General features: G+C 43.5%; 1 protein-coding gene across 1 annotated transcript in view; it reads left to right on the forward strand.

Moving 5' to 3' along the window:
• The first annotated feature begins 1,509 nt into the window (after positions 1 to 1,509).
• Positions 1,510 to 25,586, forward strand: part of LOC144794735 (hemagglutinin/amebocyte aggregation factor-like) — a 196,519-nt gene continuing 172,442 nt past the window's right edge. Inside the window, exon 1 of the mRNA XM_078668194.1 lies at positions 1,510 to 1,681. Within this exon, the coding sequence (XP_078524320.1) occupies positions 1,603 to 1,681 (79 nt within the window). The 5' untranslated portion in view covers positions 1,510 to 1,602. The remainder of the gene's footprint in view (positions 1,682 to 25,586) is intronic.

Genomic DNA, 25,586 nt, shown 5'->3' on the forward strand with positions numbered 1-25,586 from the left:
GAAGCATTGTTCAAATATCCTCTGCAATGATCAAGAGAAGTCCTGAAGAAGTTTGTTTATGCAATGGCGGATCCTCCGTTATGGCAGAGGAGAGTCGCCCCACTGCTGGAACCAGCATGAAAACATGTAAAATAAAATGATTATAAAGCAAATAATAATACTGCTGTACTATAATTTATATTACATGTCAGAGGGAGCCGCATCCCAGCCTTTTGGGCAGGGTCATCAGCAGCAGGAGGAGTGGTGGGCACAGAGCACCAAGTGCGCATTTTGGTTTGGCCGGCCATCTTTAGACGCTTAAACGGACATGCGCACTTGGATATCCCCAGGCTGTTGCTTGGAGGTATTAGCAGGGCTCAGGAGCACAGTCCCTGCTGGAGCGTGAAACCACCCAGCTCCACCCAATCCCTGCTCTTTTTTCATGCTGGGTCTGAATTGGCGCAGGCGAGTCTGGCAGCCTGGTTGTGCAGCTCCTATGCATCAGGAGCTGAAGAGCACAGCGATGTGGCAGGTAGATGGCGGCAGGAAGGAAGTTTTATTTTTTATTTTATTTGTCTCCCGCGCTTCCTCACCACTTTTCCATGGTAGCGGCTGCCACTGTGTTTATGACACTAATGAGAACATATTTTCAAACAGACTTGTCTGACTCCAAACACTCCTGCCCATTACAGCACAACTCTGTGGTAGAGGAGAGACACCTGCCCATTCTCCTTTTCTCCAAAAAGGATGCAGTTAGCCCCTGGAAGACTGGTCACTATAGGAGCCATACACATATACAACTCGATGAGGCACGACATTAGTAGAGCAACCAACTGACATATCCACTAATCATATCCATCACCATAGACTCTATGGACACAAAGCAATATGGTGTATCTATGTAATCAATGTGCCAATGTTACAACAATACTTATGTAAATGTAATGAAAATGAAATAAGATCGTTTTACAAACAAACAAAAAAACTTGGAAGTAACACAACACTTTGGATGCACTCCCGTCCAGTCCAGTCCTCTCCAGTCCAGTGCTATCCAGACCAGTCCAGTAGAGCCTGAAGCCTTGCTGGAGAAGCAACATAAACAGTGTGACACCCACAGTAGCCAAGATTAGTGAGCCACACAGCGACAATACTGGCCAGGAAGGGCTGGGCAATGCGGGCACTTTCTAACCACCCTATAAACACATCATAGTCATAAAGTTAAATTCATTTATGCGTCAAATTTTACAGTAAGATCCATTGTTACTTATGGGGGAGATCAATAAAAGGCTTATTTTAAACAAGGTTCAGGAAATCAATATTTATGATAACCAAGGTTCTGACGTCAATGTTAGAAGGCCGCAAAGTCAATGTTTGTCACAAGATTCAAAGGATGTGGAAAAATGTCCTCCATGCACAGCTGGTTAGCAAAAAAACCTTCAAATAGTTTATAAATAACTACTGGTGTCAAACGTGGCACAAACTCATAGGGAGCGGGGGAGGGCAGGGCTGATAACAAAGCATGTGATTTAATAAGCAAAGAATAATAGAGGAAAAAGCCTTATAAATATCATAATATCCTCGTCTTTTCATATAAACCTGCCTTGTGCCACTCTGCCAGTCACCATGAGGGCATTAATCCTTCTAGCAGCCACCGTAGCCACGGTGTTTGCAGAAAGTGAAGTCTTCCAGGACGCGCCCACAGGTAAAATGTTATTATTTTATTATTTCCCATTCATGCTTTTCCTTTCTCACTTGTGTTTCCGAAGGTTCCATTTTTATTTCCTTCCACATGTACAAAAATTCGTAACAAAAAAGCCTACATACCATACAGTTCCAGAATAAAATAATTAACATATGACAACATCATGCCTTATTCTTTGTTTGACACTTGACTGAACCCAGGATGTCCTATTTTATCTGCCAGTGGACATTTGACAAGTCATTTCAGTCTTAATCATAAATAGATTACAAACTATAATGTAAAATTAGCTTTTACTGCTCTGGACCAACTTTAAGGACCATTCCTTAGACACACAGTAAATACTTTTAATTCCACTCATTAACCGATTCAGGGCATCTTTGTCCATGCAGGAACCAAGTGATAGATATTTAGATTTCTTAAAATTTATTTTTGACATCTTCATTGAAAAGAAAAGTTTTTGTATCAATAACATGCCAGTCGTGGTTTAGTACCCCTGGCAAGCTCCAGTTCTTCCTTATCTTCATTTTTCCAGGACCCTGTAGGCATCTCTTGTGGCAACATACATTCAATGATGTATGTACCCCAATAAAGTCCAGGATACAGGAAACCCCCTGAAAACCACTGATAAACTGAGGTACAGCGACTGATTTCAGGGCTGGGTGGACTTGGGTGAATCCTGTCCTGTATGCAGTATCGTGGCACACAATAGTTTTACAGGCCCAGGCATGATTTTCTGTTTTAGAATAATACAAATAAATTGAGAGCTGCCTTCTCCAGCTGGCTGATGACCAAGGAGGTCAGTGCTGATCCTGTGATCATAGGTGCTGCAAGCAGGAGTGCAGAGGGTACCACAGCACCCCCAAAATAACCATTCTGTACTTCAGAAGGTGAAAGCGCAACAAAGACGCCTTTAAAGTTTGTTTATATCTTGTCACTATGGGGCATATTACCAAGCAATAGCGATAATTATCGCTATTGCTTGGTTAGAGACAAAAATGTATCGCCGACCTGCGGCGATTTTTATCGCAGATAAACCTTGGTATTACCAAGGTTTATCGCAAATGCGAAAAAAATCGTCCGCAATGCATGAATATCGCTGAAAAGTCAGCGATATTCAGGCATTACCAAGCTAATGCTCTTAGCCATGTTATCCACCTCCCATTGGATAACATGGCTAAGAACTGCTCTGGGCAGGTGTTAGCTTTTGGAGATATTCACGCTTAGCGCGAATATCTCCATAAGTTGGTAATAGGAGATAGCGATGTTAGCGACTGTTTCCAGTTGCTAACATCTTGGCACGCCCACTTTGCATGTCATTAGTGATAAATTTCTCTGACATGCAAAGTGGGGCCCAAGATGGTCGCTATCTCCTACTAGCTGTCGCTAACTGGTGTTAGCGACAGCTAGGTAATAGGGAGATAATTTTATCTCCGCTTTCTTGGCCTTTAAAGCCAAAAAAGCGGAGATAAACCCCCTTGATAATATGCCCCTATGTCTTCTGACGAATTGCTGCTTATTTTTTGTGCGGGGATTGTTTTCTAATTGAAGTATGTGGCAATCTTGCTGGGGTACAGAGTTAGATAGGAAAGACTGTAGGATGGCATTGTTCCAACACACAACATTTAAATACCTATAAATAAACTGTACAAACATTTAAAAATGTTTCAGCAGCAAGAAAGCACAATGAGACACATTTATAATTCAGAAGTGTGATAGAAACAAACGGCCTCATTTATGAAAAGTGACACATTGCTGCGTGAAAACAGAGATGCGTCACTTTTCATTGCGCCCTCCTTGCGACATGCTGGATGCGTCATATTTACAGTATGATGCATCATGCCGCAAGGAGTTACAGATACGTCAGTTTTTCTGCCGTATCTGTAGGCGCAAAAATGACGCATTGCTGGAGTGTGTCACGAAAGTGACGCAACTCCATCAATGGGTCATTTCAAATGGGAAAGTCCCATTTCAGATGTGCCTGCGTCAGTCTACAGCCTGCTGTGAGGCAGGCGTAAGATATTGACGCATTTGCGTCCTAAAAGTGACGCAGTGAAATCTCATAGATTTCACTGCGTCACTTCTACGAGGCTTACTTGTGTCAGAACGCCCACCCTGCATACATTATACTTGGCGCAGGTATAATGTTGTGCAGGGGTTTACAAAGTAACGCATCTACCTAGATGCATCACTTTGTAAATATGACGCAACATGGCGTATTTTTTACCCTGCTGGTGCGTCACAAAAAGTGACGCACCGGCGACACAAAAATGATGCATGGGCTAATAAATAAGCCCCAAAAATTTTAACAGGATCCAAGTAAATCAATACACTTTGCTTGGTGAAGTGCAAACTATATATATCTGCTTAAACCTATTTTCCAGAAATTATCATTTGTGTGCTATGTGGTTTTATCAGTAAAACTGTGTCTGTGCAAATTTGTTAGTCACTTTGATGGAACTTGTGCTGTCCGTAAATTATAGCGCACTACCACACCATGCCTTACTGATATGTGCAACAGTGTGCTACAAAATGCTCACGGGACAGATTTACACACCTACGGTTCTAATAATGGGATCACTGACACAATATCGGAAACAACAATATTGTTTACATTGGGTCGAAGATCAAGAGGGGGCTGGTAAGTGCCTACATCAAAAGGGTGGCACCAGACATCGTCCTACTACAGGAGACTCACCTCAGGGGCAATAGGTGTGCTTTTATAGCGAGGGGGAACCACGTGGCACTGGCACATGTGGGATATACATCAGACTCCAGGGGGGTGGTGATTTTAATAAAGAAAACAGCACCGTTTCATATCACACGCACATGGATGGATCCACAGGGGACTTATGTGGGGGTGCAAGGGACATGGAAAAACTGTAGGTACACTATCATTTCAGTATATGCACCACCGAAAATCCAGGAACGCACCCTCAAAGCAGTCACCTCCATCCTCATCGATACAGCGGACACTGTCCAGATAGTGGGTGGCGATTTCAATGATGTCATGTGTGCAGCACAGGATCGTACTGGAACAGCGCGTCAAGGGGGGTCATGTTCGGCACTAGCACGACAAATGCACACCATAGGACTCACTGATGTCTGGAGGTGGCTCCACCCTACACAAGCGGCTTACTCTTTCTACTCAGGGGCACACAGAGTCTTTTCAAGGATAGACTACATATTCACATCCAGACAGTTCCTAACCTCGAGAGACATGGCGGAATATAAAGCGAGGGGAATCTCGGACCACTCGCCACTCTATGCACAGTTGGGAAGGGAGATGGGTAGAAGAGGGGCTGAATGGCGCCTAGCGGCATGGCACCTCCAAACAACGGAAATACTGCGTGGCATCAGAGCAGACATTAAGGTTTACATAGCCGAAAACGAAGGGACAGTCAACTCAGGGGTCACATTCTGGGAGACAATGAAGCCGGTACTGAGGGACCGAATACAGAGCAGATTGGGGGAGGCACGACGGGCACAACAAGCTGAGGTGTCCACCTTGGAAACGGATATCCTGGCCCTAGAGGCGGATTACCAACAGAGGCAGGAACACTCAGACAACTGCTGGATACTCAAAGACACTATAGGGAGAAGGTGTCCAATGAGGCTCGGACACAGTCGTTGGCAACCCTACACCGATTATACGATGTGGGGGACAAATCGGGCAAACTCCTGGCATGGCTCAGCAGAAAGGAAAGAGCGGCGAGGTGGGTGGAACAGGTCACGGCAGCAGATGGAAGGCAGATGCATACAGGCGAAGCCATAGCGGAGGTCTTTGCGTCCTATTTTGAACGTTTTTATGAGGCCAGGGACCTGGGCACGGGTGACGACGCACAGTACTATATAGGCGATGCAGAGGTACCGGTATTGTCCACCGAGGCCTGCGAGACACTGGAGGCTGAGGTCACTCTGGAAGAGATAGCAGACGCCATAGCCACTCTGAAGTCGGGGAAAACGCCCGGACCGAATGGCTTCCCAGCGGAATTTTTCAAAAAGAAAGCCGATCTACTGACACACCACTTAAAAACCCTGTTCTTGGAGGCATGCCGGGAGGGATGCCTACCACCAGACCTCACGTTGGCCACAATAGTACCAGTTTATAAGGAGGGCAAGCCGAGGGGAGAGTGTGTATCATACCGCCCCATATCTCTCCTTAATATGGAGGTGAAGATCTTGGCCACCATTCTAGCTAAACGTCTGAGGACAGTCATAACAGACCTTATCCATATGGATCAGTCGGGGTTCCTGCCGGATAGGGCGACTAAGTTGAACCTCCGTCGTACTCATAACTGGTTGCAGGAGGTTAGGGGGAGGAGGGAGCCCCATTGGTTCCTCTCCCTCGACGCGGAGAAGGCATTCGACGCGGTACATTGGCCGTTCCTAATGGCGGTGTTACATAGATTTGGATTCGGCCCCAAGTTCCAACAATGGGTCCGACTTTTGTACACAGCCCCAAAGGCACGGGTTTGGGTTAACGGGAGGCTGTCTCGCGAATTCCAAATCGGCAGAGGCACACGCCAGGGGTGCCCGCTAGCCCCCCTCTTGTTTACACTCACCATAGAAATCCTAGCGATAAGGATTAGACAGAATCCGGAGATCCGGGGCTTTTCGTGGGGAGACCCCAGCGCTACTCAGGAAAAAATATCCCTGTACGCGGACGACGTGTTGTTGTATGTCACCGAGCCAGAGACTACAATCCCGGAGTTATTCAGGGAGTTGGGCGGCTTTGGTGCCAAGGCGGGCCATACCATAAACTGGCACAAATCGGTCCTCTATGACCCTCAAGGTCGAGAGCGAGGGGAGTACCTCCCGGAGCAACTAATACATACTCCGGTGGGATTCCAGTACCTGGGTATCTACGTTACCCTGGATAAGGAACTCTCCTTTAACAAAAATATAAAATGAATCATGGATAGAACGACGACGGAGATGACTAGATGGAGACACCTGCCGCTCACCATATTGGGCCGAGCGGCGATGTACAAAATGATTATCCTTCCGAAGTTTCTGTATGCGCTCCAAAATGAGTACTACCAGCTACCGGCCAATACAATAACCAAAATCCACGCAGACCTCCGGGCGTTCCTGTGGTTAGGGAAACAACCCCGAGTGGCCTTGTCGACTTTACAACGCCATCAGTACAGTGGGGGGATCTCACTCCCCAACCTAGAGGCATACTACTGGGCGGAACACCTCGCCCCGATCAATGAATGGCTACACGCGCCTGCTGATCACCCCACTTATGCGCTGGAACGCTTCACTATGTCGTCCAGAAATTTCTTCTATTATCTATACGGGGGCGGTACGGACATCGCTTTTACCGGCCGCGGTGATCACCCTAGACGCCTGGAACAGGGCTACTAGACGTATGGGGTGGGACAAGAAGCCTACCCGACAGACGCCACTGTGGCATTGCCAATGGTTGAGAGAACTCAGTAAGTTACGCGGTTTGCGGAGATTGGATGATATAGGAATATCCACCATTGGGGATGTAATTGCAAGGGGGGGTTGAAGTCCTTTCAGGTGCTTAGAAACGAATTTGGGTTGCACAACACGCAGTTCTATAAGTACGCTCAATTGAGGCATGCATGGAGGGCACAAAACATCACGCTCACAGAGATCCCAGAATATGCACCGCTGGAGGGTAGGCTACTCCAAGAGCAGGTCATGGGAAAAGTGGTATCACTCACATATAAAACCCTGACGAACCACATGTTAGGCGACTTGGCAAGGCTGCGGAGAATGTGGGAGGCGGATGTGGGAGAAATGGAAGATCTAGACTGGGAGATTGTCTTGATGCATCCTCGTGAGGTGGCGATTAAATCAAGGCTACGCCTCATCCAACTGAACGTGCTACACAGAACCTATTTTGACAGGGTACGCCTCCTCAAAATGGGAAGAATAACTGACCCGGCGTGCCTTAGGTGCCACCACGGCCGTGGAGATTTTTTCCACACGATCTGGGCATGTGACACTATACAGACATATTGGGGGCACATATTCACTGAGCTGAAGGAGGTCCTGGGATTGGCTTTGACACGCGACCCTAAATTAGCTTTATTAGGCATGACAACTGAGGTTGACCTACCGCGCCCTCTGCTTATCTTCTTGGTACTTGCCTTGGTGGTGGCGAAGCGAGACATTGCAAAATATTGGGGTGAGGCGGAACGGCCGGACATTGAGGAGTGGAGGAGGGGGATGGACCTGTATATGGCAGCTGAAAGAGTGACTTATAAATCTAGGGGCTGCCCCAAAAAGTTTAAGAGAGTGTGGACAAAATGGAGACAACACCATGGATTGGAGGGAGGCCTAGGGGGGGAACTGAACGACGGGAGGACTCGGGACACAACAGATTTGGTAGAAGCTACAGTGTGGAACAGGCGCAGCTCGACTGCTCATACTCTTGTGTGGGGATAACAGACTGACTTGATAGGGTGGAAGGGAGGTGGTTCCGGGGGAAGAGGGAGGGGGGGGAGGTAAGCTGCTTTTGAAGTGTTGACGCCCTGCCGGCTGCTGAAATATCTTGCCGTTTATTCTTACAGATGCAACAATAAAAATAAATTAAAAAAAAAAAAACAATATTGTTTACAAAAATATCGTGTCAAAAATATTGTTTACAAAAATATTATGTCCCAGTACTTATAATGGTGAGTACAAAAATATTGAAAATGAAATTTGTTTCACAATAATAACATTAAAACCATACAAAAATATTGTTGTTTAAATATAGATAGTTTAAAATAGTAATCTTAAATATTTTAGTATATAACATTAATATGTAAATTAAATAAATGTAACTAAAATGAATACAATATATAAATGTATACTTCTAGAAATAATGAACGTGGTAAAGGTATGCACACCGTTTTTATCCATTTTTACTCCAGTATATTTCATATTTATCATAAGAATGCGTGCCTAGTGGGTAATGCCTTGCCCTGGTAGCATATCAATATAATCGTTACTGTGGGGAGCGAAGATTCGTTCCACACCCAGTCGCACAGCGGGAAGTGGATATACCAGCTACCTTGAAAACGTTCCTTTTTAAATTCATCCTTATTCATTACCGTTTTTTAACAAACTTTAGTCCATATTTTAAACTCTTCTTTTTAATCCACAAGTATTCGAATCCTGCTTTTCGAATGCTTCACATGTTAAAGATGTGCCCATCCAGGCCTCTATCAAAAACACGATCGAAATGCGTGGTACGTTCAAAGCAGCAGTTCTTTATTGTTACCCAATGCATTTCGGGCTTTATATAAGCCCTTCTTCAGGGGTCACTGAAAATATCAATAGAAAATAGCCATTACCTCGTGTATTTTACAAGAACATACTTAATATTGTCATTTACTTATATGACAACAGATTAAATACAACGACAAGCAGGATTCGAATACTTGTGGATTAAAAAGATGAGTTTAAAATATGGACTAAAGTTTGTTAAAAAACGGTAATGAATAAGAATGAGTTTAAAAAGGAACGTTTTCAAGGCAGCTGGTATATCCACTTCCCGCTGTGCGACTGGGTGTGGAACGAATCTTCGCTCCCCACAGTATCGATTACTTCTAGAAATACACACACATATATTTGTGTGTGTTTATATATACACAGATATGTATATATATATGAACTCCACTTCCAGTTTCCTCAATTGGAAATGGACACTGACACAGAGGCTGGATTTTGAGTCAGTTCTGCATTAATTTATTTTTCTGTTACGCGTTTCAGCATTTCCTGCCTTGCTCACACATATATACGCATACACATACATTAATATGTCAATTAAATACATTTAAATAAAATGTATACAATATATAAATGTATACATTTATAAATATAAATATACACATATATTATATATATAGATATATATGTATATATTATAGGTATATAGATATATATCTATATATATCTATGTATATATCTATATCTATCTATCTATCTATCTATCTATCTATCTATCTATCTATCTATCTATCTATCTATTCACTGAAAGAAACATAGGTTTCAGGCCTTATATAGTTAGGAATTAGCATTTAAAAAACCTTTAAAATTCACTCAAAAAACTATAAATTTTAGGGGTGTTATAGTTAGCTGGGCATTTCACTCATACAAAACCATTGAAATTGCTCCTGTATAGTTAGTTGTACTAACTATATTTCGCGCACCCGCAATCCACTGCTGATGATGTCACATATTACATCGGCTAGGGAGGACAGTGGCAGTGTCTCCCCGATCCGCTTGATGCCAGTTAGCGACGATACGGGTAATTATAACTGGAACAAGCACCTCATGTTGGTAATTGAAAGCTGATTTTAATATTGCACATTCTGAAAGCTTTTTAAAAGAAAATTGATAGCGCCGTTTTTAGTGGGTGTCACAGAGATAAATAAATAGTACCTGCTCACATTAAGGGAAGTCTGCTCGATGTTGTAGCCTGCCCGCCCCGGTCCGACTCGGCAAATAGCGCCGTAGAGCGGAGGGCGGACAGGTAAGCCCGAGACAATCACATCGCTCCACTTCCGCTTCACGCTGCGGGTAGCGGTCTAGCTGTTTACAAGGAGGGGTTACTTAGGCAGCGAGGAGCTGCCGGCTGACACGGCTAGGGAGGACAGTGGCAGTGTCTCCCTGATCCGCTTGACGCCAGTTAGCGACGATACGGATAATTATAACTGGAACAAGCACCTCATGTTGGTAATTGAAAGCTGATTTTAATATTGCACATTCTGAAAGGTTTTTAAAAGAAAATTTGTAGCGCCGTTTTTATTGGGTGTCACAGAGATAAATAAAAAGTACCTGCTCACATTAAGGGAAGTCTGCTCGATGTTGTACCCTGCCCGCCCCGGTCCGACTCGGCAAATAGCGCCATAGAGCGGAGGGCGGACAGGTAAGCCCGAGACAATCACATCACTCCACTTCGGCTTCATGCTGCGGGCAGCGGTCTAGCTGTTTACAAGGAGGGGTTACTTAGCTCTCTCGTCGCTCTGGGCGCGCAGCGGTCGCGTGCAGGGGAGCGCCTGAGGACGCGCCTGAGACAAGCCAGAGAGAAGTCCGTCCACGACCAGACGGGGCCAGGGGCCATGGAGTCAACATCGTCTGGAGCAAGTGACCCAACGAAGGCTAGGGTGAGCTATTCATCTCAGGCTCTGATGTGTTTAAGAACCTACCCACAGATTGCATGTGGATTAGAAGAACATACCCCTCCCGAAGGGCCGTTTTCGTGCAGGCATTGCCATTTTCAGGCTGTATGTGATTTAAGCCCTAGGACCACTGACCAAACTCAATACAACACCACATATATGGTCACTGAAACCATTCAGGGGGGGAAGAACCTGTTATGTAATATAAGGTCGCTACCCAAACATTACATCAAGGTTTGGGACCTTATGTCTACACATGAACCCGACCTGTGTTTTCTCACAGAGACATGGCTCAAACCCCACTCTATCCCGGTTATTACCCATGGGATCCCGGAAGGGTATAAAATCATTAGATTGGATCGACCGAAGAAAGCAGGAGGGGGCATAGCGATTGTGCATAAAAGCAGCATTGCTGTTTCTATTCTAGATCAATGGTGCAACTCTGCTTTTGAACTGATGGTTTTTAAAATTGGCACGTCTGCCAAGTATAGCAGGAAGGGAGCGTTAGTGTATCGCCCTCCAGGCCCGATAAAACAAGTCTCTAGTTTGTTGGTGGAAACACTCGCTCCGTATGTTGATGCAGATAAAGACTTCATACTGCTTGGAGATTTTAATATCCATAGCGAGGTAAAAGATAACATGGAGGTTCAATCTTTTCTGAATGATGTCTCCCTGTTGGGACTAAAACAGTGTAATAGTGGGCCCACCCACTTGGCGGGACATACTTTAGACTTGATTCTTTCCAACTTTCCTGATATTAAGTGCTCTGCGCCTAAACAGATTAACTGGACAGATCATTTTATTTTGGAGTTCTCAATGCCTAAAATTGATATATCTTTTAACCGCCCTTCGCAGATTCCGGTACGGTGAAGGCAATGGCATAAAATATCTTATGAAACCTTTAAGAAGGTCTACGTTGCCCCGAAAATCCATCTTACGGAAGACATTGATTCTGCCCTACTCAAATATGAATCTGCTATTCACTCTGCAGTAGAACAGATTGCCCCACTTAAAATATTTAAAAGCCGTCCGGCGAAAAAACAGGAAGTCTGGTTTTCCGAAGAGCTGCGGTGCCTTAAGCGTACCGCCAGGAAATATGAGAAAGTTTGGAGAAAGTCGCACTTGGAGGTGGATAAAATGAACTATCAGATGGCAATAAGCACCTACCACAAAGCCATCCGAGTGGCACGTAAGAGCTATGTTACCACACAATTGGAGGCGGCAGGCAACGATCCTAAAGTGCTGTATCAAATTGTAAACACCTTTCTAAAACCGGTGGCGTGTGAAAGTGCGGACATGTCGTCCCAACAATTATGTGACGACATCTCAAGTTTTTTCACTGATAAGATTGACATTATCTATGAAAAAATTGAGGCATCCATTCCACCTATAAATAATCATGGTATTCTTATGCCGGTGCAAGCAGTAGCGGCCAATCCCAACACCTTCCTTAAATTTCCGCATATCACTCTCTTAGAGGTAGAGATGTTGATCAATAACATCAAAAGTGGGAGCCCCTCAGATCTATTACCAGCAAGATCAATGGGAGTGGTGGGGAGAGTGCTTGGTCCGGAAATCCAGAGCCTGGTAAACCTCTCACTAAAAACGGGAAGTGTCCCACGAGAGTGGAAAAAGGCTCTAGTTAGACCTATTCGGAGGAACATCGCCGTTCCATGGACCAATCTATCTAATCTTAGACCCATCTCCCTGCTGCCTTTTCTGGGTAAAATCATTGAAAAGCATACTAATAAGCATTTGTCTAACTTCCTGGAACAATCGGGAAGCCTTGATCCTTCACAGTCTGGTTTCAGGCCAAAATACAGCACCGAAACGGCCCTGCTGTCGATAACTGATGATCTCCGTATGTACCAGGACAGGGGTATTTCCGTTGTCCTGGTACTTCTGGATTTATCGGCAGCGTTCGATACTGTCTCTCATAAGATCTTGATCGAACGACTGACTGTGAATGGACTGGGTGGCAAGGCGCTGGATTGGATAAAGAGCTTTCTCTCCGACCGTACCCAGTGTGTCACCATGGGTGAATTTCGGTCGGATGAGGTTAGGATTACCAAGGAGGTGCCACAGGGCTAATGTTTGAGCCCAACTCTTTTTAACACCTATGTGGCACCCCTGGCAGATATAACGAGAGCTTTTGGTTTCTGTCCAGTGTCCTATGCTGACGATACCCAGCTGCTTTTCCCATTTAAATCTCTGACCCCGGAGGTTATACAATCTTTCTCCGAGGGGATGAAAGCAGTATCCCAATGGATGTCTTCCAACTTTCTTCAGTGCAATGTTGGTAAGACTGAGGTGATGCTTTTCGGTGAGGCCAAGATGCTATGGTCCCCTGATTGGCGGCCATTAGATCTGGGGCCAGTTCCCGAACCAAAACAAGTAATCAAGAACCTTGGGGTTCGTTTAGAGCCGGAACTGACAATGAAACAACATGGAAACAATACGGTGGAGTCCTGTTTCCATGTCATAGGACTCCGCCGGAAGATATTCCCGCTCCTTCCGGACTCCATTAGAAGGACTTTGGTGCAGGCTCTAGTGATCAGCCAACTTGATTACTGTAATGGTCTCCTGGTGTCTGCCAATGAAGAGGTGATGGACCGACTACAGGTGATACAAAACACCGCAGCCAGGTTGGTCCTCAACGCTCCCCCTAGATCTCCTTCTAAACCTCTGTTGGAAAAACTGCATTGGCTATCCGTCCGCCAAAGAGTGAAATTTAAGACATGCTGTATAGTACATAAAGGACTACATGACTTAGGACCTGTCTATTTCGCAAATAAATTTGTTCCATATGTTCCCATGCGCACCCTTAGGTCAAGTGATCAGTTGCTGCTAAGGGTACCCAAGATTAGCAGGACCAGACTAGGTGGCAAGGCTTTGTCAGTGGTGGGTCCCATTTTGTGGAACAGTCTTCCTCTCCAACTAAGACAGTGTTCTGATCACTTTGCTTTCAGAAAACAACTGAAAACTTTTATGTTGCAGGCCTAATGAGTTAAGTTACGAGGTAGTCTAATGTCAGCCAATTTGTGTGTTTTGGTCTGTTACTGTTATTATTGTCCTGGCTTTTGCTTCTGTTGTCTTTGAGCGCGGAGATAATCCTTCGGGAGTTTATTCAAGCGCTTTACAAACCCGCAAATAAATAAATAAATAAATTCATGACATGGTCAGTGACATCACTGATGACATCTCAAATGACATCACTGATGACATCACTGATGACATGATCCAGTGAATGTGGTTTGCTTCGTTATTTAAATATGCATTATATATATAGCAATTTGCGTTGAAGAATGAGTGGATATATAAAAAATAAATATTTGGATGGAGGATTTAGTACCAGTGTAATTGACTGTTTACTTGACCAATGTATAGTGTCTCACTAAATATAGTGGATAGTGACTAAACTGTTTGAATATCTGTATCACTTTGTCAGTTGTTGTGTAAACTGGTTTTCCAGTTGGTTACTAGCTATGTGAAAGTCTGTATTAGTTATTGATTAGTTAACTGAGTATTTGTATGGGAGAGTGAATGTGTGTGGTTTGGTGGGGGGGGTGTGACTGCCCAAAGATGTGTGAATAGTTGATTCACTAGATATATGAAGTTAAAACTACATGTTCTAACAGTTGTTTGGGTGAGTGAATATCTTTATGGGTGTGGTGATGAGCAAATATATTTCTCAATGGTACATGTCCAACAAACTAGAAAAATAAAAGGCAGTGTATGTGTCAGTTGTTGTATATTAATAAGTATACATAAGACTCAATGATTGTGTGAGTGACTGTATGGATAACTTTATACTTGTAATAATGATTTTATAATTCACTAAGTATGACTTACTATCTAAATGAATAGATGAAGTTGTGTTTGTATAAGTGTGAAGCTAAGTAAATATGTAAGTATGATCCATTGTTTGCATAAGTGAGTAGGATGACTTCATATGTGAATAGGATGTGTGCTGGTGTGTAATGTCGATTTAGGTGTATAAGTATTTTTGATAGTGTGCTATTGTTCATTGACAGCATGTATGAGTGAATCTACAGGTAAGTGATTAGATGTGTGTATACATCTATGAATCACTGAGTGGGTTTTTAGATACTTGTATTGCTGTAACAATCGATTCAAATATGATACTCTGTATTTTACAAAGAGTGAAGAAAGATTTTACGAGTGTATGAAAAGGTGTATGTGATTGTCACGTGGATGATGTCATCAGTGATGTCATCAGTGATGTCACTGACCATGTCCTGAGTGATGTAATATGTGACATCATCAGCAGTGGATTGCGGGTGCGTTAAATATAGTTAGTACAACTAACTCTATAGGAGCAATTTCAATGGTTTTGTCTGAGTGAAATGTCCAGCTAACTATAACACCCCTAAAACTTATAGTTTTTTGAGTGAATTTTAAAGGTTTTTAAATGCTAATTCCTAACTATATAAGGCCTGAAACCTATGGTTTTTTCAGTGAATTTGCAAGGTTTTTTAAATGCTAATTCCTAACTATATAAGGCCTGAAACCTTTGTTTTTTTCAGTGAATTTCAAAGTTTTTTTTTAATGCTAATTCCTAACTATATAAGACCTGAAAGCCCACCAGGAATCTCCAGTATGCGCCAGGGGACTGCATTGCAGAGAGGTGTAATGAAGCCATGCCCCTTTTTACACCTCTCTGCAACGCAGCCCCCGTGCATGTTTGAAGAGGGGGAACTAACTCCCCTTGCATAGGGGGGGCCCTGGGGGCCAACTAGCCCACCTTGAACCTCCAGTATGCGCCAGGGGGCTGCATTGCAGAGGTGTAATGAGGCTATGCCCCTTGTTACACCTCTCTGCAACGCAGCCCCCTGGCGTGTTTGTAGAGGGGGAACTAATTCCCCTTGCATACTGGGGGTCCCTGGGGGCCAACTAGCCCACCAGGAGCCTCCAGTATGCGCCAGGGGGCTGCATTGCAGAGAGGTGTAATGAGGCCACACCCTTTTTTACACCTCTCTGCAACACAGCCCCCGTGCATGTTTGAAGAGGGGGAACTAATTCCCCTTGCATACTGGGGGTCCCTGGGGGCCAACTAGTCCACCTGGAACCTCCAGTATGCGCCAGGGGGCTGCATTGCACAGAGGTGTAATGAGGCTATGCCTCTTTTTACACCTCTCTGCAACGCAGGCCACTGGCGCGTTTGCCGAGGGAGGACTAATTCCCCTTGCATACTGGGGGTCCCTGGGTCATATCTGCCCAAACGCCGAAATTCCGAATGATTGAAAATGACTTTTATTGAGAAACATTTGGATTTGGATTATCATGTCCTATACTTTGGAATTTTTGAAAGACTGACTTTGAGGATGCTATAAATTACTCAAGTCTGCCCGAATTGTGTGGGTAAAATTGATACCTAGTCACTTTGAATAAGAATGTACTTACGTCTCGTCTAACATTTGGAAGAAAAATCTAGTTATATGACAACAGGATACCAACATAACTTGAAGGAAATAAGAACGCCCTAAAGAAGTTCTGTTGTACAGAACGAAACGTGTCAGCTGGCTGTGGTACATAAACTTAAGCAAAATAAAAGCATTTGAATATACACCAAGATTCAGCGCTTCAATAAGGACTCTAAGTGATATGATTTGATTGGACTTATTGTGCAAGTGGTGCTGTGCCAAACTTTGGAATATTCTCCACTACTCTCTACTACTTACGCTCTACTACTCCACTACTCTCTAATACTCACTCTCTACTACTCATTCTCTACTACTCTACTACTCTCTCTCTACTACTCACTCCCTACTACTCACTATCTACTACTCTCTACTACTCACTCTCTACTACTCTCTACTCTCTACTACTCACTCTCTACTACTCTATCTCTACTACTCACTCTTTACTACTCACTATCTACTACTCTATACTACTCACTCTCTACTTCTCACTCTCTACTACTCTCTATTACTCACTCTCTACTACTCTCTCTCTACTACTCTCTACTACTCACTCTCTACTACTCACTCTCTACTACTCTCTACTACTCACTCTCTACTACTCTCTCTACTACTCACTCTACTACTCACTCTCTACTATTCTCTCTCTATGCTACTCACTCTCTACTACTCTCTACTACTCACTCTTTACTACTTCCTACTACTCACTCTCTACTGCTCTCTACTACTCACTCTACTACTTACTCTCTACTACTCTCTACTACTCACTCTCTACTACTCACTCTCTACTACTCACTCTACTATTCACTCTACTACTCTCTACTACTCACTCTCTGCTACTCTCTCTACTGCTCTCTACTACGCTCTACTACTCACTCTCTACTCTATTACTCACTCTCTTCTCTCTACCTCTCTACCTCTACCTCTCTACCTCTACACCTCTACACCTCTACCTCTCTCTACACGCACACATATACACATATATATATGCAGATATATGCATATGCATTTATGTATGTGTGTATATATATATATATACATACACATATAAACATATATAATCTACATATCTATATAAATACAAATTTAAATGCATGCATACATATACATATATGCATACATATGCATGTTATTTACCTGAAAGTTTTAAAAACACTAATAAAAACAAAGCTAAAAAGCCACCTCATTACAAACAGAATGGCTTTAACTTAAACGAGGGCGAGATCTATTGCATTTTCAATGCTTGTTTACTTTGGTTCCATCAAGAAGGCATTCAGATGTGTCACACATTTGCCATAAATTCTGAATGTTAACACTCTAGTTGCTCATTAGATCACTGTAGTAAAGCTACTGCTCACCAGGGAAGTCTGCTGCTAATCATACTTTCTATTTCTATGGCAAAATGAACCCCCTCATTTTGTTCCTTTTTAAATTAAATGTTTTCAGACTTACCACTTCATTCCAATCAAGATGGCTTCTGGTGTGCCATACTTTTGTCATAAGTAAGACTGTTAGCGCTCTAGTTGTTCTTTAGAACACTCTGGGACATTCTGTCATTGGGCTATACTTGGGCTACATCTGGGTGATATTTGGGCTACATTTGGGCTCTTTTGTCTCTGGCGGCCATCTTGGGAGACTGCATGTCAGAATTTTTTTATGAAATAGAAGAGGATTTGGGAAGTCACTCAAAATGTGCCCTAATTTTTCTTTCTGCAGCACTAATCATACTTTCTATGGCAAATTATACCCCCTCATTTTGTTCCTTTTTAAATTAAATGTTTTAAGAGTTACCACTTTATTCCAATCAAGATGGCTTCAGGTGTGCCATACCTTTGTAATAAATAGGACTGTTAGCGCTCTAGTTGTTCGTCAGAGCACTCTAGGAGGCTGCAGTAGAACACAAAGGAATCAACTGAAAGTCTCTGTCCTTGTTGGATGTACATGTTTTACTGAGAATGTCAGACTTCATTCTCACATGACTGAGAAAGATAATGTGAATTACTGAAAATATGCTTTCAGTTTAGCTTATAGATCCCCTTCCAAACCACTGTGGGAAAAGCATGAGATAATAGTTTTCTTTCAAACATGATTCATGATATCCCAGCAGAAGGCTTTTTCACATGGTAAAATCACCTTAGAACACACCACAATTCCTAAAATGAGTATGGTACCATCAACAAATGATTTATAATGTAACTAAAGTCTTAAAACCCTCTATTAACTGCAATGCTTTTTAATGAGGTGCTATCATGTATATTGGTCCCAAGATGGCTGCCAACACTTCTTGGATGAAGTGCTGAAGCCCAATCAGATCTCACGATGAGATGTGTGGTTAGGCTCCGCCCAGATATATATGTGTTTTTGAAGTTAATTTTCATAAAAACCACTGGAGCAATTTTCACCAAATATAGCAAAGGCACTTCTGCGTACCAGTCCCTACAATTTTGCCAAGTTTGGTGTAATTCCGTTCAGCGGTTCGAGCTGTAGCCTTGTCAGAACGTCCTATGGAAATTAACATGGGGAAAAAACGTTTTGGGACCCACTTTTTTCTCAGCCCCCACTTCACGAATCTCCCCGAAACTTTCAGGGAAGGAGCGCAGCGGAGTTGGCCACAATTTTGGAAAATTACACGCAAATTCCTCAACCGGCGCCAAAGTTATTCCCAATAGAATATTGCGGATTTCCTATGGTAGCTAGGTCCTAACTATATATACCTACTGGCTATCGCCAGTAGGTAATATATATATATATATATATGTATATATATAAATTGCATTTATATAGCGCTTACTACCCCTGACGAGGCGTCGGAGCGCTTTTTCGGCGGGTAGCACGCTACTCCGGGACCCATAGAGGATTAGTGTTGAATTAGTATAGTGAAACATGCAAGTACATTTTAAGTGGTGGATGGGTTAGTCAGTTATTTGGATTTGGAATTATAGCAGAAGGATAGAGGAGGACAAAGGTTTGTATTTATTTATCGCTCGCTTAATGACACATGCTATTCAGGAAGCCTATAAAGGATTATTGGTGAATTAATATGGTGAAATATGAGGTAATTTCAGTGGTGGATATTAGTCTGTTACTTGGAATGAGAAGGATAGCGGATGGATAAAAGAGGAAGAAAGATTTGAATTCATATAGCACTTGTTACCCCTGATGGGTGTTGAAGCGCTTTTCTGGCGAGTAGCACGCCACTCCGGAACCCATAAGGATTAGTGTTGAAAATTAGTATAGTATAAATATGAAGTAATTTGAGTAGTAGATATGTTATTCAGTTATTTGGGCAGTATATTAGTATAGTTGAATATGGAATATGGAATTTGAGAAGTGAAAATGTTAGTCTGTTAATTTTGATTGAAAAAGGATAGTGGAGGGATAAAAGAGTGAAGGATTGTTTTTTTTTTAGGTCTTAGCAGTAGGGAGAGGCTTTTGGATGAGTAAAAAGGAGTTTTGGAGGGAAGGAGTCAGCGGGGAGAGTTTAGAAAGGTTTGTTTTAGGGGATCGGTGTAGTAAAAAGAGGTGTCAGATGATGCAAGGAGGGGTAGAGCAGGAGAGAGTCTAGAAAGGGTTATTTTGGCGATCATAGTAGTGGTATGGGGTTTGGGATAAATGAGAGAGTGGATGTAAAGGATATATTGATACATGTATAGGATGAGAGATAGGGTAGTGCATTAGAAGGAGTAGTAGAAAGGAGTTTGAGATGAGTCAGAAGGTTGGGCTACAAGATATATTGAGCGAAGTATACGCTGAGAAATAGGCTAGTGCATTGGAAATGCTAAATTAGAAGAAAGTGATAAATATATAGATCCATAAGTACATTGAAAGTATATAGATACATAAAGGAAGGAAGTATATGTAGATTAAATATATTGATAGAGGCATACGATGAGAAATAGGGTAGTGCATTGGATATGCTTTTTCAGGAGAAAAGTAACAGACACACAGATCCAAGTACATGGAAGGTACATGGATGCACAATGGAAGTATGTACATGTAGACCAAAGATGATTTTTATTTATTGATGAATATTATTATTATTATTATTATTATTATTTTTTTTTTTTATCTTAACAACATACTTATTTTACATGTTTTATAAAGTAATACACAAAGATAGGTACATATCTATAGTGAAAACAAATGCTTATATACAGAGGTATATGCTGTAAATTTCTGTTTCCGTATGGTGCTTATGTGGGGAAGAGCCAGATCTTGAGTAGTTTTCTGAAGATAAGGTGGTTGTCGGTGGATCTTATGTTGGGGGGTAAAGAGTTCCATAGTTTGGCTGCTTGAACAGAGAAGGATGTGCCACCCATGGTTTTTTTCTTGTATGGTGGGATTTTGAGGCGAGATGCTCCTTTAGAGCGGAGGTTCCTTTGTTGAATGTGTTTGGTGATTTTATTCCTGATGAAGAGTGGTCCTATTCCATGTATTGCTTTGTGGGTAATACAAAGCAGCTTGAACGTGGATCTTCTGGCAACCGGTAACCAATGCAGGGCTTTCAAGGCAGGGGAGATGTGGTCTCGTGGTTTGATATGCAAGAGTAGTCTGGCAGCCGAGGTCTGAATCCGTTGTAGTCTTTTCCTGGTCGTCAAAGGTGATCCGTGGTAGAGGCTATTGGCGTAATCGAGTTTGGATAGAACAAGGGAGATGGTAGCTTGAACCTTGTGTGGAAATCCCAAATGAGGGAAAATTCGTCGCAGCATTTTTATAGTAGCAAAGCTTGATCGTGCTAGTTTATCCACTTGGACATTCATCGACAGCTTGGAGTCCATAGTCATTCCGAGGTTTCTTACTTCCTTCGATACTTTAGGCAGTGATCCCAGTTCATTAAGCCATGCGGCAAACGGGTTGTAATTTTTCCATTCGCCACACATGAGTATTTTAGTTTTTTAAGCATTCAATTTGAGATGGCTCCAAGTCATCCACTGATACAAGGCTCTGAGACAGCTGAAAATTGGTGATTTGCCAATGTCTTTGGGGCACTCCAGTTGAAGGAGTATTTGCGTGTCATCTGCATAGTTGTAGCACGTGAGGTGAAGTTTATTGATCAGTACTGGTAAAGACTTCATGTAGATGTCGAAAAGCATGGGCGAGATGATAGAACCTTGAGGGACCCCTGCTTTTGTGGAGTTCAGTTTGGACGAGAAAGGTGGGGTGTGGATGACATTAGTTCTGTTTCGAAGGTAGGACGCGATCCAGTCTAGAGCAGTTCCCTCTATGCCAGCTTCATAAAGTCTTTGTTTCAGAGTGTCATGGTCAATTGTGTCAAAGGCAGCTGAGAGGTCCAAGAGGAGTAGCGCAGCAACCCCATTGCGGTCAACTGTATTCTTTAGGTCATCCCAGATGGCAAGGAGGGCAGATTCAGTGCCTCTTCCCGGACGGAATCCTGTTTGGAAATCTGAAAGTATGTCATTCTTTTCAATGAATTGTGACATCTTGGCGAACGCTGCTCTTTCTATCAGTTTGCCCAGGAAAGGTCCATTTGTAATGGGTCTGTAGTTGTCAGGGTTCAGCGGGTCCAAGTTTATTTTCTTCAGTAAAGGGCATATGTATGACTTTTTGAGTTGTTCTGGAAATATTCCAGTAGTTAAGGAATCGTTGATGATTCTTCTTACTGAAATGGCAGCAGAGGTTGTTAAAAGAATTGTCTTGAAAGTTTGTGGCCGACAGGGGTCAGAAGGGCTGCAGGCAGGCCTGCTTGCTTTGACCAGGTCCATAAGTTCATTGTGTGAGATGTTTTGGAAGGAACGGAGAGGCTTGATTAGAGCATTCTTGGATAGTTGTTTTGTACAAGGGTTAGTGCTGGTGCTTTGTTTCTGTTGTAAGTACGAGTCCAACGTGTCTGCTTTGTCCCTGTAATGATTTGCCATGTATTAACTCCACTTCCAGTTGCCTCAATTTGAAACAGACACCGACACAGAGGCTGAATTTTGAGTCAGATTTACGCGCTTTGGCATTTCCCGCATTTCCCGCTTTGGTCATATACATATATGCGTGAACAAGGGCTTTTCAGCTCGAAACGCGTCGCTGGTTCTGTTTTTGTAATAAAAACATCTTTGCTGACTTCGTTGGTCCGTTCCTCATTACTGCTGGCATGGAGGCGGTGTCTGCGAGCGCAGAGCGTGCTGAGGAGGAGCCTTAATTTTATATATATATATATATATATATATATATATATATATATATGAAACAAAATCCAGCTCCCACAGAGGCTCCATGGAAGAAGGCACGGACTCGAGGTGATAAAGGATTCAGCATCTGTTTAATCAATCAGGTTGCCCTTAATCCCAAGAACGAGGAGAGACGCGTTTCGGCATACAGGTAAGCTTTTGTCAATCTGGTTTGGCGCCATTTTACAAAACAGTTATATAACCCTTCCCACTCAGCCCATTGATAAACATAAAAAACATACTATCATGTATGAGATCAGCCTATAGTCCAAATGCCAAACATACATATTTGCTGCAGCTAACACTCTACGTTGTTTCAGGTAAGGTATAACACAATAATCATGTAGAAAAATGCAAATTAGAAAATACTATTATGTGTTGCATAGGCATCTGAATTATATGTAAATCGCTAGAGCATCCGCCAATGTGGGACTAGTGTGGTCAAATTAATACATCGCCAAACTCATCATCCTATAATGCCTCAATAAAATACATAATGCAAAATAAACTTTAAAAGCAATGCTGTGCTCCGTCACTAAAAATGTTAAACATTACTAATCACATTGTCCCGGAAAGCATTTTCAAGCTGATAACTAACAGCCAGCGTGAGACCTCTGACCTAGACTGAGAGTGGATCTGGATTTCTGCCACGCTGTAAATGTCTCAAACCATGCAATTCAAATACCGAGGGGCACGGGAACAGAAACTTGTAGCTTCACCTCGGGGTTATTATATCCGACAGTGTCTATTTGCAAAACAATGTCAAAATGCAAATCTGAATCGGTACTTGTGCATGTGCTTCCCACCTCCTCGGGACTACTGGTCCCATAATGCCCCTTGATAGTCCAGGTTATCGAAGACAGCTATCCATTGCAATCCTTATAATCCACACCTCATGGGGAATCGGGGAAAAGGAAAAGGAAATTGCAGCCTCACCACAGGGTTTATAATGACAGACGAAGTGTCCATTGGCATCTTCATGACGATATGCATTCCAAATGTCATGCTCGAGCTTGACCTTCAAACCCCACGGGACTGACAGTCCCCAAATGCTAGCAGAGAGTCAGAGGCTATAGCAAGGAGTGAGTCAAAATGTGTATGTTCCTTGCTACACGGTCAGTGTCCAAACCGCATGTGCCCTGGACAGAGATACAAATCTTAATGACGGGCAGCAAAAATTAGCTTAGATACGGCACAAACTCGGGGTTAAGGGGAACCCATGGAAAAAAATATGGATAGAGCCAGAACCACCTCACCGCATCGGCATAAGCGTCCGCGGTGCCCAGTCACCAGGTGGCGCCAGTCTTCTGGGCAAGGCATTTCTTGCTGGAGAAAACGTGGATCCCATGCTGGCAGTCGCGAAGACCGCCCCGCTACGAGACCCTGCTCTCCCACCACTGTCATCCTCGTTCCTCTTCCTGGCTGTCCACCTGGGGGCTCCCCCGATAGCACTCCCATACTCCTCCAAAGACATCAGGTCTGAAGGGAGAGCCACAAACAACTGGTGTTCCGTGAAAGCGTGACGACCGCTCACGCTACATTAAATGAAACAAAATCCAGCTCCCACAGAGGCTCCATGGAAGTAGGTAGTTATAGTTAGGACCTATTTTCCATAGGAAATTCACAATATTCTATTCCCAATAACTTTGGCGCCGATTGACGAATCTTTGCGAAATTTTCAAAACGTATGGCCCGCTCCAGCAGCTCCTATCTTGAAAGTTTTGGGGTGATTCATCAAACGGGGGCCGAGAAAATAGGGTGGTCCCAAAACATGTTTTCCCCATGCAATTTTCCATAGGAAACTTTAGACACGGCTACAGCCCGAACTGCTGAACGGAATTACACCAAATATGGCAAAGAGGTAGTTCTTGGTTCAGAAAGAATCCTATTTGATAAATGGTGTAAATCCGTTCAATAGTTCCTGAGAAAATCAAAAGTAAAAACACATATATATCTATGGCCACGCAGGATCCGCGCACCCTCCCGATCACAAGCTGTATGCTAATTGGCTGTCAACACACCAAACCAGGATGTGTTGGCAGCACTCTTGTGCCTCGGTAGAACCGAGGCACAAGAAATCGGGAACACTTGTGAGCAAAACGCAAAAAGGGGCAGGGTAGAAACACCCTGACCCCCTAGGCCAGCTTAGGGGGTCCCACAAGGACCCCCAGGGCCTCCCAAAAATTACTGGGCGAATTGGAGAGACTGCGGAGACATGAGGTGGCTAAATGGTGGGAATGCACATCACTTAAGAGGTACCTAGATGTGGGCCACATACCGAGAGGGCTGAGGAATCCCGTGGCTCCAACCTACGAGGACCCGGACCCTGCTATGCTTCAGGAATGGGCCGACAACAGTGCCCAATCATCGAGAAACATGTTTCAGATATTAATAAAGTTCGCAACAACAGACAGAGAGAAAATATTGGCCAAAATAGAGGAAATATGTAAGGAGCTTGAAAAAACAACCAACCAAGATGAGGTAAAGAAAGGTTTGACTGACATAAAGAACCGTGTATTAAAGTATGAGCAAACGATCAAGGAAAGGAAAGCCAGCAAATTACAACAGGACAGAAACAATTAACTGTATGGTAGGATTTACACCTTCTCGAGGAAATTCTAAAACATCCGTCGTCAGCAGCTATCGACAACAAGTACTGGCCCACTTGGATACCATGAACCCAGTGAATCCAATCAGAGTTCAGAATTAGAGTCGGACCCAGAAGCAAGTGGAAGCGGGAACCAAACACGTAAGGCTCCAACACCGGTTCAGGAGGTTTTTTTTTTACGCGTAGAACGTCTGATGAGTCTACGCCCAAGACCCCCACGACAGGAGCAATCACAAAAGGATTGGGGAACCCCCCATGGTCCCCAACGGAGAGGGCCAGCCCCGGGGGATTGGGTCCCCGGGGCTATAAGTGGCCCAGGAGGAGGGCCACGCGTCCTCCCTCCCCAAGTTAAAAAAAATATAATAAAAAAACAAAGGCCGAACCCGGGGATAGGTACCCCGGGCCATAAGTGGCTCGAGGAGAGGGCAACGCAGCCCCCTACAAAAGAAGGAAATTTAAAAAAAGGCCATGCCCCGGGGGATGGGGTCCCCAGGGCCGATTAAGGCCTCGGGAGGGGGGCCACACAGCTCCCTT

The sequence above is a fragment of the Lissotriton helveticus genome, chromosome 1_1 (genome assembly GCF_964261635.1).
Source record: "Lissotriton helveticus chromosome 1_1, aLisHel1.1, whole genome shotgun sequence".
Classification (NCBI taxonomy): Eukaryota; Metazoa; Chordata; class Amphibia; order Caudata; family Salamandridae; genus Lissotriton; species Lissotriton helveticus.